General features: G+C 54.0%; 2 protein-coding genes across 2 annotated transcripts; one reads left to right on the top strand and one right to left on the bottom strand.

Annotated features, from left to right (window-relative positions):
* Window positions 1-2,887: 2,887 nt before the first annotated feature.
* MFIFM68171_11151 (NACHT domain-containing protein) lies at window positions 2,888-6,745 on the bottom strand (the record flags this gene model as incomplete). Its single annotated transcript, XM_071066570.1, has 8 exons — window positions 2,888-3,834; window positions 4,027-4,116; window positions 4,213-4,646; window positions 4,711-4,965; window positions 5,016-5,121; window positions 5,192-5,758; window positions 5,818-6,192; window positions 6,259-6,745. 8 exons carry the CDS (start codon window positions 6,743-6,745, stop codon window positions 2,888-2,890), a joined length of 3,261 nt encoding a protein of 1,086 aa, XP_070922671.1.
* Window positions 6,746-8,022: 1,277 nt separating this feature from the next.
* Window positions 8,023-11,598, top strand: MFIFM68171_11150 (SNF2 family N-terminal domain-containing protein; the record flags this gene model as incomplete). The annotated part of the gene is made up of 12 exons (XM_071066569.1): window positions 8,023-8,382; window positions 8,446-9,026; window positions 9,080-9,190; window positions 9,242-9,314; window positions 9,377-9,500; window positions 9,574-9,604; window positions 9,674-9,852; window positions 9,936-10,827; window positions 10,903-11,088; window positions 11,180-11,330; window positions 11,413-11,511; window positions 11,575-11,598. The coding sequence occupies 12 exons, from the start codon at window positions 8,023-8,025 to the stop codon at window positions 11,596-11,598; spliced, it is 2,811 nt and encodes a 936-aa protein (XP_070922670.1).
* Between the last annotated feature and the right edge of the window lie 1,686 nt (window positions 11,599-13,284).

The following is a 13,284-nucleotide window of genomic DNA, read 5'->3' as shown; positions in this document are numbered from 1 at the left end:
GACTACAAACGGCGCCAGCGACAGAGGCCGGAAGGCGTCGCCCATTCTACTTCGTTTATACCCATCGAGTCCGCTAGAACGCCTCCCGCGTATTCGCGATAGAGATGCATTTTCGGCGCCAGGATCCCGCCCCCTATCAATACAAACGAGACAGAATATTCGTACAGTCGTTCGGGGCTATCGTAAAGGATACAAACCAACTAAGGCTCGGTGCTAGCTCGCTCATGCCTCCAGAGCCTCCCTCCTCTCCCCCGAAACACAGAATTCCCTTCCTCTCTTCTTTCCCGTCATTCTTCCTACTCCTAACGCACTCCTTGTGTGACAAATCTCGGAGCCCCTACTCTGAAAGGGATTCCTGAAGACAGGGTGAGCTCTGGTGAAGCCAAAAGGTTCACGACAAGTGCACAAGCAAATGCCTCAACAGTAGCTGTAGGCAACTGCTTGTATGAACTGCTTACTGAGGGAGCTAGGAAACTGTCTAGAGAGTAACTGTGGTAGGTCTTAAATACAAGCTTCCTCCCCAGGTACCTTCGTACCTGGAACGTTGGGAACGTTCATCGTTCCTTTCGTCCCCTTTCTAATTGGTTCCGTGCCCTGAGTCTTAACGATTGGCTGGGGATACGTCCCGTGCGCCCGACTGGGCCGGTGCATGAGGTCAAATCGTGACACAGCTAACTCGGCATTCCCTAAAAAGGGGAATTTCAAGACAAGCCTCTTTTCCCGTAACGATCCCAGGAGTATATTGCAACTAGCTGGTGATGACTCTACGAGTACACTGAACTTAAGGAGAGAGAGAAAAGGAGATAGGAACCAATCCAGTGGTGAGCCTTCTGTTTAACCAGACAGGGACTGTGGGTCCTGTATTTGGCGCGGCTGCCCCGGACAACGGTGCGGTCAGGGGGGAGGGTCTTGGCCGAGGGTTGACGAGGCCCCACATCGGGCTCAGCCCGTTACATTTCCCGCTAATATACCTAGTGTTTTACGAGCCATAGATGTAGTGGCCCCTTGTTATAGGCTGACGTAGGCCTATCTACCCTTATACTCTTTATCTTGGTACTAGAGCTTACATAGTATATTGCTCCTAAGATATCAATATCACGGACCAACCATATATCGCGGCCCGGCGGAGGGGTGACGGGAGAGGTCACGACCAATCGAAACGACAGGACACGAGGAGGCGACCGTCAGCCAGAACGTGGACGCCCAGGGACGCTGATGACCATCGTCGTCCAGCATTGACGCCCAAGGGCGCTGGTGACCATCGTCGTCCAAGCAGGGAGGAAGCTTGTATTTAAGGACCGTCATAGTCACTCTTTAGCTAATTTCCTAGCTTCCTCAGTAAGCAATACATCATAGTCGCTACACCTACTGTGGAAACATTTGTTCACCGAACCTCACCGCCGACCAGTTGTCAAAGTACCTTCAGGGATGCCTTTCAGAAGTAGGGGTCTCCGAGATTCGTCACACTGACCCTAGAATCTTATTGGTAGGCTCACAATTAACCTCGATCCCGTCTAGCCGGCTACACAAGGTTATACCGTAACAGGCTAAGCTCGATGTTGGCCTCGGCGACGGCGCCAGGTCCACCACGCGACTCACGGCCCTAGCTGGACACGCGAAGACCGCGACGCTAGAATGATTCTTCTTCTCTTTTCTTCTTTTCTCTTCAAGATTACCATTAGTGTACTCGTAGAGTCGTCATCAGCTAGTTGCAATACACTGCCCGAGACCGTTACATATACCCCCGTCTTTTACCGACGTCAAGCAGCTTAACCCGCGCTACTAGCGGCGCGACCTTACTATAGCGCGTCCATATTCACCTTATGGCTGAGAACCTGCTCAACATGAACATAGGCGCCGCACCGGCCACCGTCGGTACCTTCCAGGACGAGCTTCAAAGCCCGCTGGGGATGCGCTGGGCACTACGCCATAAGCGGCGATAGCTCCGACGTCTTCACCTCGCTCAACGACCCCGCCTTTTACCTGCACCACGCTATGATCGACCGCATCTACTGGATCTAGCAGGTGCTACACCCCGCCGAGGCGGGCAAGGTCAACGGCACTATTACCTTCCGCAACAACCTCCCTAGTCGCCCAGGAACGGGCGAGATGGGAAAGCTAGGGCCGGCGATCCCAATCAAGAATGTTCCCAACACTCTTGGGGGGACTCCGCTGTACTATGTATACTGTTAGATGTTTTGTTATCTCTGTCGCGGGAGAAGGGAGGGGAGGTGGTTAACGTCCTGTCATTATTACTACGGTGGAGTTAATCTTGATGAGCGTCAAGCCCTTCATGTTGAGACTACCTTGTTAGAAGTAGCATTTGCCACTTGCAACATCGCATGAGCTTGACATCTGGAGAGTCTTGGGGAGTTGTGCGCAAAGCTTTCGCTCTGTATACGTTTTATACTCTCTCTTCCGCCTTCTCTACCTACCTATTCGCTACTGATCTACCCTAAACCCCTTCTCCACTCAAAAAAGCTACTACTAGTGTGTCTGCTCGGCAGTGCGTTGCTTTACACCTCCCTTCAAGCCCTATAGAAACCGCCAGCGTGTTACAGGCCGCAGCCCGCGTTCCTTCCAGTCATTCAGCCTTTCCAAGATGTCAAGCGCACAGGAGCTCAGCAGAGGTTGCAGGAAGTGCGTGGAAAGGTTGAAGTCTCTGAAGATCTATCTACTGCAGTAGGAGACTGAAGAACTGGCTTAAATACACAAAGGAAATGGTCTGGGCGAGCTCACGTGATGAGCTGCTGAGCTCGGCGGTGAGAGCCGAGCTCCACAAGTGCGGTTTCCAGCGCGACACAAGAAAAGCAGGATTTTATTTCGAAACCTAAGCCAGTGGCCTGGTCTCATTGTCGTTTGCTTCTGGATACCCAGGCTAAGAGTCTTATTCCTCCTCAGCCCATTTTACCAGCTCATCCCAGGTCATCTTTAGCCACGTCTCGATCTTTCGCGCCCCCTCCTCTTTTGCAGGCCAAGCGTTACCAAACCCAAGCGTAGGGCTTGCCCCTTTCAACAGCAGGAACTTCATGAAGTGCGCCGCGTCCTCCGAAGTCTTCTTGCTTGCCCAATGGAGCGCCGTGTATCCCCTGGACTGTTCAGACTGGGGGTAGTCAATGGGCGCGCCCAGGTCGAGCAAGAGCTTTGCCTGCTCGATGGAGCAAGTCGTCTGCGCGACGTTGGTCAGCCCCCGGCCGAGATCGCACGGTTGCACTTTGCCCGTGCCGACGAGCCGCCGCCAGATCTCGAACATGCGCAGCTCCTGGTCGGGGAACCGCTTCGCCGTGTTGAGCACAGTTTTTTCCAACAGCTCCTGCGCGATATGAGTGCTTTCGGGCGCGGCGGAGGTGATGGTGTCTTCCCAGATTTCGAAAATCTCGGCGGAATCCGACTTGAGGACCGCCACAACTGCGTCGCGGTACCGCCCGGAGCGTCGACCGCCCCAGGCCGTAGCTTTTTCCAGGAGCCATCGGGAGAGCTTCAGGTTGCCGCTCTGAATCCCGTGGTTGATGACGCCGCCAAACTTCACGGCCGTGTTCCGCGGCTCCTGCTTTTGCTCGTCCCATTCCAGGAACAACTGGACCATCGGCAGCGAGCCTTGGCCGGCCGCCAGCATGATCAGTTCAGCCTTGGTAAAGTCGTTCATCTTTTGTGAACAAGTGGGCCAGAGTGCTTCAAGCTCGTCAATATCCTCGGATTCAATCCGCTCATACAAGAGGGTATGCAACGCTTCGTCATCCAATGCCGAGGGTTGGGTGTAGTCGGTCTCCCGTACCACGAGATGAACCCTTCGTCGATGTTGCCCCAAGCCGTTGGCGGTCAGGAAGCCGATGACTGCGAAGTCACAGCCTGAGACCGAACATTTCCACGGCCTGCAGTGATTTTCCATGTGCTTTGTGCACTGCACGCTGGTCTCGAATCCATGACGCCGCAGAGAACACGAGAAGTAGTGGCACTTGTACAATCTTGGTCCATAATGTCTGCGAAATCCAGGGCATAGACAATTCTCTCCATGCCCCGGGTCACCATCGCGGCAGAGTAGACTGCTGTAGAAGGTTTCCACCCTAGCGCAAGCGCTGGAGACAGTCAAGGGGTCCAGGTGCACCCAAAGGTCGGCTAATGACAAGTACGTCAGCTACAGGTACTCGCCCGTCTTCTCTTTCGTCGCCAGATGGACGAAGGTTGCGGGACCTGGAAACTGAAGGCTCTTACTGTTGTCCGACGTCCATAGATCCTTTTCGTGGTTCCTCAGGAACTTGAGCGTCCGGGACACGAATTCAGGAGCGTTTAGCCATGGAGAGGGTCCCGGCTGCAAAGACACTGGACTGAGGCGCTCGTCGTCGTCGGGTCCGACCGAAAAGTTGGGGTTCGTCAACTCGGAATACATGTTCTGCATCAGCGCGTTCAAGACGCTGAGGTGGCTCTCGTCTCGCACTAATCGAGCATACTGTTTCGCCAGATCAAACCACATGGAAGACGCAAAGACATGAAGTCGATATTTTCCCTCCAAGAGGTTGTTCCGCACCTGATCTGCATCAAGGTCTGTATTCAATGCGTCATAGCAGAGGTATGTCAAACAGGCAATGAGAAGATCCATGGTCGAGTCGCGCATGTTCACGAAGTTCAGCCGGTCGCTGAACACGTACCTGAATCAGACGTTGACCACGTTAGCTTCGCGGTAAGCGGGCATACTGCGGGACGATGACTCGCTCTTTGACAGTGAAGTGCACAAACTGTGGTGTCCCATCCACTACTTCGACGATTGGGCCGCAAAGCTTGACAATGTTCAACGAGCTGTCGACTGACGGGGCATCATCGTGAGCCTTGGTGCTCACTACAATTGCTTGCTCGAGCTCGTGAATAGTGAGCGGGACCGGAGAAGAGCCAATCCAGCCGAGGATTCTCTTCACTGCGTCTTGTTTCCAGGTTGACAGTCTGTTGATACGTGAGAAGACACGCTCGTATCTACGCAGAAGTTAGAACAGCTTGTTTATAAGAATACATCGGAGACTTGCGCATGATTGAGATCCTCTGGGGGGACTCGTAGCTCTTTCCTCACATCTTCGATGTTGATCAAGTCGACAACGTTATCTAGGACAATACGGGCATACAAAAACATTCCTGGCGCACCCAGGGATGGGTGGTGAGTAGGTAATCTCGAAACGGCTTTGGCAGCCAGAAATCAACTCACCTCTCGCTCTCATGCAGATGGGGGACAGCAGAGCCTTGATCTCACTCTTCCCTCCGTCGAGGAAATCGGCGTTCCTCATCCACTCGTCAAATCTGCTGTTGACGTAGGTATAGATCCCCCCACGATTCCTAGTATTGACACAGATTACCGCAGCCTTCGAAGTCAGAAGTCTGGCGATATCGTCCTCAGCCCGGCTGCTAATGCAGACTCTGAGCCCCGTGTCCTTGCAAGCGTGCAAGACGTCGAGAAGCGAAGACTGCAGCAGTTTCCGTTCAACCTCTTCAACTTCATCCAGCCCGTCTATGACCACAAACGTGGGCCCCTTGCACTTCAGTACGTCTTCGAGAAGGCCTTTGGCTGCGACGAGATTGCTCATGAAATCCCGCTTGTTGGAATCCGTCAACATGGCCTGGAGGTTCTTGTCCCGTGATACCAGCTGAAAGAGAAGGGAGTGAATGACGGAGATGGCGGTGGTGTTGGCGTGGATGTGACTGAGAAACGCATACAGAGCAGTACAACCCTGTGCGTTCAACCGTTCAACCACCCAACAGGCGAGAAACGTCTTTCCTGGGCAGAGTTGTGAGCGACAGCTGTTGCAACTGCGGAGACGCACTTGCAGGATTTACCGGCCCCTGGGATACCCTGCAGCCACAGCAGTGTCGTTGAGCTGGAAGACACATCTATCCATTCGCGGAACGACGCTTCTCTCGCAAGCCAGCTCGCTGTTCCCGGACAGGTCCGGCTGCTCAGCCACTCGAACTTGTCGTTGTACAGGCGTGGGCAGAGCGCGGTCTCGAGTGCGTGGAATTTTTGGTTGGCGCGAAACGTCTCAGCTTCTTGATATTCTGCAAAGGACCGGAGCCTCGCCTCGTGCTCTCTTTTGATGCTCTCAAAGGTGATGTTCTCGCCTAGGAGCCGTGCGTGTCTCTCAATGTTGGCTTCAACTACTGTGATTCTCTCACGGCGCTTTGGCCAAAGCGTCTCAAACATGATTTTGCGGCCTGTTCAGTGTTGAATTATCAGCAAACGCCACCCAAGTACGAGAATGGTGTGTCGAGCAAGCTCACGTGGCAAGGCAAAGAACTCCAGGATCTGGCAGTAGAAGTCGAGAATATCCTGGTAAAACAGGCCGAGGATGTCCTGGATATGCTCTTTGTCGACAAAATCCCTCAAGACATTAGTGAATAGCGGAAGTAGTTCTCCGATTCTCTCTATCGTTCTCACGATGGCTTCGAATCCCTGCTGCCACTCGATCGTCCACGTGAGGAGCAACTTTATCGGGCCCCAGAGAAGGGCCAAGATTTCTGGTTTTACCTGAACGAAGACCTCAACAGCGCCGGAAAGTGCTTGTATTCGAGCCAGAAAAGGCTGGATCCTTTTCATGCTGCGAAGCCTTGTTGGATGAATCCGCTGCAGCTTGTCTGTGGCATCGTACAGTTCGTTGATAGTGGTAATGCCGAGCAGGTCCTGGAACCGGGCCCCTGCTGGGAGTTTACTTTGGAACTCTCGTTTGGCGTCGTCGAAAATCTTTTGTAGAGGGTCGGGTGAAGCCATCGCCAAACAAGAGGCGTATGTGACACCAGGATGCCCAAAAATCCAGGAAACTTCACAGTAATTCGGGTCCGGCCTCTGGTGTGTTCACGTTTGCACAGGAAAAAATAAGAGGGCGGAAACTGGTCAAGATCAGGTAAGGGATCTCATCTACCTAAGGTAGTCATGAGGTGCTCGAGTGCTTCCGCGGGCGGTTCCGGGGAGCCGCTGAAACACCACTGGCCCGTTGGCTGCATCGCCACATGCGTCCTGCACCCCTGGGCGCTCAGGAGGCAGCCCGATTCGCCTCAGACCCAATGACAATAGACGCCGTGTAACCCTCCAAGACACCTGCTCTTCCTCTATTCCGCGGTGCCCTACTAGATCGTCGGGCGCTGTGACGGAACCAGCATACCTCAATGCTGAGAGCAAATCTATGGGCCCAAAAGCGAGGCACACTGCTGAGGCGCCGGGCCGGATTTCAACACTGAAGGAAGTCCGCAGCCCCATGATGATATATGTTACAGAGGGGAGGTAAAGGGAGGTAATCAACGCTGAGTTGTACGAGCGAGAATTCAGCGACGTAAGGCTGTGAGTTGAGTGTCGTAGGCCATGTTGTCAAGACGGCGTAGATGCATTTATAACGTAGCGTCGTGCGACCAATTAGACGTTGGGGCCTCCCCTTTGTCTACTGTTCTACATAGGTAAAGTAGCTATGGCAAGCGCTTTCACCTTCCCTGCTATGGGCTCGCATCCGATGAGCTCGTCTCTTCCGTAACGGGGGGGGAGATCCAGGATTTGCCGAGTGGTTCGCAACGGGCGATGATAGCTTGCAGGAGCATGATCGGTAGGCGTAGGAGTGAAAAGGAGAGAGCAGGCCAGGGACCAACGAGACATCCCCCTTCTCTGAACCGTGTGGCACAAACCCTGTCATTCCTGAGACCTGCCTTGTCGGAGAGCCCTCGGCTGCGCGGCCAACCCCTTGTTCAGGCTGAGGCCCTGAAAGAGGTCGCACCGCCCCCTGTGTTTCCAAGCCTCAATCAAGGCAAATTCGTCCAACAGCTCTGGTCAATGGCGGTGCAGTGAAGTAGCCCATGCCTTTGGCGGCGCGGAGGCCGCGGGGCCGAATGGCAACCCTTATGTTACATGCAGGTACTTCAGGGGCCAACCGCCGCGTCCGTGCCGATGCGCCAACAGAGAGCCAGACGGGCATATACCCCACCTCTTCGGCCTTCGTCGCAGTGCAATTACCTGAATCAAGCGACCTGTGGCACCTTGATCCGTATCGCCCGGAATCCATCATGGCAGGTGCGGACGCCTATGCTGTCCTTGGACATGCAAACAAGCGCCGCGAGAGGGAGGATGGCCAACCTGGCGAAGGACACGGCAAGCGACTGCGGTGGAATCCGCCAGGGCATCCGCCATCGACATCCGGCGCAGATCCAACTCAGCTGGGGACCCGGCCGCTGATTGCGGACCCGATTCCAGTTTGGAGCGATAATGAGAATGACGGGACGGACGATCACCGAGGGCTTTCAGTTTCCGAAGGGAGAGCACAGGCCTCTCGGCCGACAAGACGAACCGCGGAGGTCTCCGAGTTCACTTCGACGTCTGGATCTGAAATTAATTCAGATGTTCAATACGATACGTGCTTTGGCTTGGTAGGTACCCAGCCAGACGGATACTTCTCTCCCGATGAAGCACAAGTCCCTGACCTAGCGCAGCTTGAACTTCCTTCGACGATCACCACCTCCTCCGCACCGGATTCGGCGTGGTTCCCAGTCAATGTTGAGCTGGGTGATAAAGCCCTGCAGATCAATACATTGGATTCAGGGCAGCACATAGGTTCGGTTTCTTCGGAGTATTCGGCAGCGATCTACCAGCTCCAGGAAAAAGCCAAGGTCGTGCTGACAGCAACGGTTCTGTTCCCTCACGATCGCAGCCGCCGCTTGCAGTACATCAGGGCCACCTTACGAGTTGTCGTCTACGGTTTCTTGTCAGAAGAGGACACGGTTGCCAGGATCTTGTCCGATGGCAACCTCCATCTTCAACACCCGTCAGCAGACGAGTACACCGGTCGAGTGCCCTACTTCAATCCACAATACCTGCTACGTCCAGGGGGGTCAATGCCCGATTTGGAAAGTCTAAGAATTCCCAGTCCTGCCAGGCTATCTAGCGCAGGACTACAGACTTCCCTGACTGAGGATGAGAGGAGCCGGCTGTTGCAGGTCTTTGAATCCGCTCATGATCCGGACGCAACCTTTAGGATTCGTCCCAGCAAGCGCCTCCGGTCTACGCTCAAAGAGTATGTCGCCCGTCCCGGCCTCCTTGGCGATCCATCTAACCGAGATGGTCCAGTCACCAGATCAGTGCCCTGGCCATGATGGTAGAAAAGGAATGCGGAACGTTTGACGAGGCCATATTCCCAACGCTCTGGGAACCGACCGAGGATGAGCAAGGGTTGAGAAGGTCAGGTTGCCACTGTCAGGTACAAAACCGCCCGCCGCTTACTGGTTCTAGTTATCGACATGTTGTGAGCGGCGAACGACACGAGAGACATCCGCCGCTTGTGCATGGCGGAATCCTTGCCGATGTAAGCCTCGATCTACCAACGTGAACCCTTGCTGATACAAGTATCTCTGACCATGAGCACAGGAAATGGGACTCGGAAAGACGCTTTCCGCCATAGCATTGATCTTGTGGCACATTGATGCCTTCGAGACCTCCAAGTCGGACCCTTCGACCCCCCGTGCTACGTTGATAGTCACACCCAAATCAAGTGAGGAACAAGACCAGCGACGTGATATTGCTTTTCGTGCCCTGACATTAACCCGACTACCTTGCTTGATCAGCTATCCCCGAGTGGATACAGCAGTTTGAGAGGTACGGCCCATTATGTGAGCAGAGGTAATGCTTAACGTTAGTTGTAAATTTCTAACAGTAGATTTCTAGACACATCAAACCAGGGTGTATCAAGACCCGGGTTCATCACGGCAGTCATCGGCAACTGCTTTCTCGAGCCTGGCGAGATGTTGACGTTGTCTTGACGACGTATGATACTCTCAGATCCGAGAAAGACTGTGAGGGCCCCCTCTTCGAGATGGGCTGGGCGAGGATAATACTCGATGAAGGTGGAGTTAGCCTAAGAATCGCGTGCGTGGCAGTTTTCGAAGTGGAAGCGATGCTAACACCCTCTCCCCCACTCTCTTTGCAGCGCACAGCATCCGCAACCGGTTCTCAAAGATCTTCACCGCGGCGCAGGCCATCAAGGCCCAAAATCGCTGGTGTCTGACCGGCACGCCGATTCAGAACCGCTTGGACGACTATGGGGCGCTGCTCAGCTTCATCCGTATTCCGCCGTTTGAGACAGCAGACAAGTTCAACCACTGGGTGGTCGAACCCGTCAAAAAGAGAAATCAATATGCTTTCAAACGGCTCCGCACACTGGTCAGAGCTACCTGCCTGCGAAGAACCAAGCAAAGCATAGGGCACGCACTGACGTTGCCGAAGAAAGAGGAGGTCAACGTGGTTCTCGACCTCGACCCGATCGACAGAGAACTATACGACTTCTTCAAGTCCCAGGCCGTGACGCTGGTCAGAGACGTCATCGCGTCCTCCGAGCTCAGTCACCGGGGACGGCCCAGACCTCGCGTCCGGGGCGGCTGGTACGGGGAAATCCTGCCGCTGATCGGCCACCTACGGCGCATTTGCGATCACGGGCAAGATCTCCTTCCGCAAGCGGCTCTGCGTGCGTGGCGGGAGCGACACATCGCCGACTCCACCATGTGGCCGCTAGCGACGGCGGGGCTGGCGAAGTGCGTTGCATGCGGAGCAGAACTCGAGAATGATGACGGGCTCATGGGTCCCGTGGAGCTTTCCTGCGGACATTTCACTTGCGCCGGCTGCTCTGCGGCGGAGGATGTAAGTGATGCATCATCAGCGCAGGCAGCCTGCTCTGGGTGTTTCGGCAGGTCTCCCTTGCCAGGCGTTGATGAGGACGTGTCGAAGGGATACCGTCCGTCCGTCAAAATCCAGGCTTTGTTACAGAATCTCGCCAGAGAACACGGTACGGGATCGACAGGTGGAAACGGAACCAGCTGCAAAAGGTACCGAGGTTCTTTTTGCATGCCCAACTCCTCGCCAAATTTTGACTCTTTAAACTTGCTGACACGATTTCAAAGCGTGGTATTCAGCTGCTGGACCGCCATGCTCAACTTCATCGAGAAGGCGCTCCGGAACGAAGGCATATCTTACCGACGCATCGACGGGCAGACGACACTGCAAGGACGCACAGCGGCCCTCGCGGCGTTTCGAGATGACGCCGATTGTAAGGTCATGCTTGCCAGCATCGGCAGTGTTGCAGAGGGGTGAGCCTCCTTTTCCCTCCTCCCCCCCCCACCCCCAGTCTCCAACGAACACTTCCGGGTCGCTCACAAATCCCGTCTGACATTGTATTAGTGTCAATCTTAGCGCTGCAAACCACGTTCATATCATGGAGCCGCACTGGAATCCTATGGTGGAGGCACAGGCTGTGGACAGGGTGCACCGGATCGGGCAGCCAAAGGACGTCGTAATCACCCGCTACCTCATTAAGAACTCCATCGAGTTTGTGAGTGCTTGCCTCATGAACTTACTGTGACGGCCCGTTCGATTATGGCGCTTAATCTCTTGGCTGACGACGAACTTCGCAGTACGTCCGTGGTGTGCAGGAGGACAAGCTGAGATTGATCCACCAGTCTCTATCCTCTACGGAGCTCAGCAGACCTGAGAAGGACGGACAGAGATACCAGGTAAGAGAGGTCTATAACAGCGGTTGGCGCTTTCTTGGAGTAGTTTGCTAATGTTCCAAGCAGAAACTGCTCGAGGCACTACGGTAGGCGGGTTGCCTCGGATTGTTGAGCTCGGGTTGTTGAGCTCGGGTTGTTGAGCTCGGGTTGTTGAACTTTTGTGCGTGTGACGTCGGTCAACAGGCCGCGCGAAACTGACTTTCAGACAGGAAAGCTTCCTAGTTGGATACCTGGGGTAGTCTCACTCCCTTTGCATAAATATACGCCAGGTAGAAGAGCTTGGATTCGCATACCACTGCGCTCGTCTCCTTTCCTGCAAGGGCTTTCCCCCCATTTTCTACTTGAGCTACTGTCAGAACCGCTACGTGGTAAACGAAGGAAAAATGGACAGTGATCATCTAGTAACATCAAGATGTCAGTGGCGGCTTCAATGCCGTTGATTGTGTTCTGTCTCTTCCAATTTCCAGTGCGTGTTTTCTTTCTGGTCGACAGGACACATGTGAGTCCGTCTTGGCACCCTGTGGACTAGGGTGCACGTTCCAATAGCCTAATTTTACCCTAACAACCGCTGAGCGAACTGTGGTACTGTAGTGCGACTTCTTGTGCACAGGGCTAACAGTCTGTGGGAGTAAGGCTGGTGATATATGTCTCTGACTTTGTATGGTAGGAATTGAAAAAAAAAAAGGGTAAGAAAGGTTGGCTGGTGGCCGGCTGTACTGTTGCAACCACCGTGACCAGACTGCAGTGCGGGGCTAAACCCGGAATCCCGTACGGAGGCTGTAGCCAAAAGTTGAGTGAACTGTCCTGTTAGTGTGAGCGAAAGTATAGCATGCAAATCCATAACCTTAGTTGCACTGTGTTTTGGTGTAGGTTAGGGACTGTCCGCTAGGTTCCAGGTATTGTACCCGCTATGAACCCACTAATAAATGCACCAGTTGAGAAGTTTGATTAGCTCTCCTTCAGGAATACTGTGTGGTCTGGGCGTAGAAAGCAGGACCATAACAGACCCGTTCACTCTCTTTTGGCCGCAGCCTCCATAGTGCGAGGCAACATCACTCCGTTCCTTCTCCCCTGCCTCTCATGCTCCGACCGGACCACAAACGGCAGTTTCTCAGTTATCTGCAATGCTTTTGCAGAGCTTCCTCGGCCAGCGCGCGCCTACCGAAATTATCCTCCACATCCTCCAGCGATGCGATTCGACGAGACACGTCGTTGCCCTCTTCTCGACGTGCCCAAGATGTGGCAACTGGACACGTCCAAATGTCGAGGTGTAGCGTCTCCTGACCAGGACCAGAGGATGCTGGCTTGAGGCAAGTTTGTAAATCGAATCGATAAGTGTTTTGTGCAATGGTTGCTCCAGTCAAAGAGTGTCTGGCGCGTGAAACTTTCTAAACCTTCCTAGTCGTTTGATTCGAGTTCGTTTGTAGAAACTCGAGAGAAGCAAGTCGAGCAACGGTTCTTCAGGCTGCAACCACGCATTGGGCGCATCCGCCCTTTTCCTGCAGCACTAACGGTTTGACTCGTGCAGACCAGGTGACGGCATTCGCATAATCCTTTACGGAAGTTGCTAATGACTTGAACGAAGTTAACTAAGAAGAACTTCACGACGACCGAAAGAAAATTGCTCGACTTGCACCGATGTTGTTTATTAGCAAGGAGAGATTGATGACGCAAAAGCGGCTGTTAGCCTTAGGCTAATGCCGCCGGATACGTGGCAACTCAGCCGCTACGCCTTGCAAACACCGCTAGGCGCGAGGCCGCAAACGCGTTTGGTTA

The sequence above is a fragment of the Madurella fahalii genome (assembly GCF_045866475.1).
Source record: "Madurella fahalii IFM 68171 DNA, scaffold_6, whole genome shotgun sequence".
Classification (NCBI taxonomy): Eukaryota; Fungi; Ascomycota; class Sordariomycetes; order Sordariales; genus Madurella; species Madurella fahalii.
This window is presented reverse-complemented; position numbering and strand designations above follow the sequence as displayed.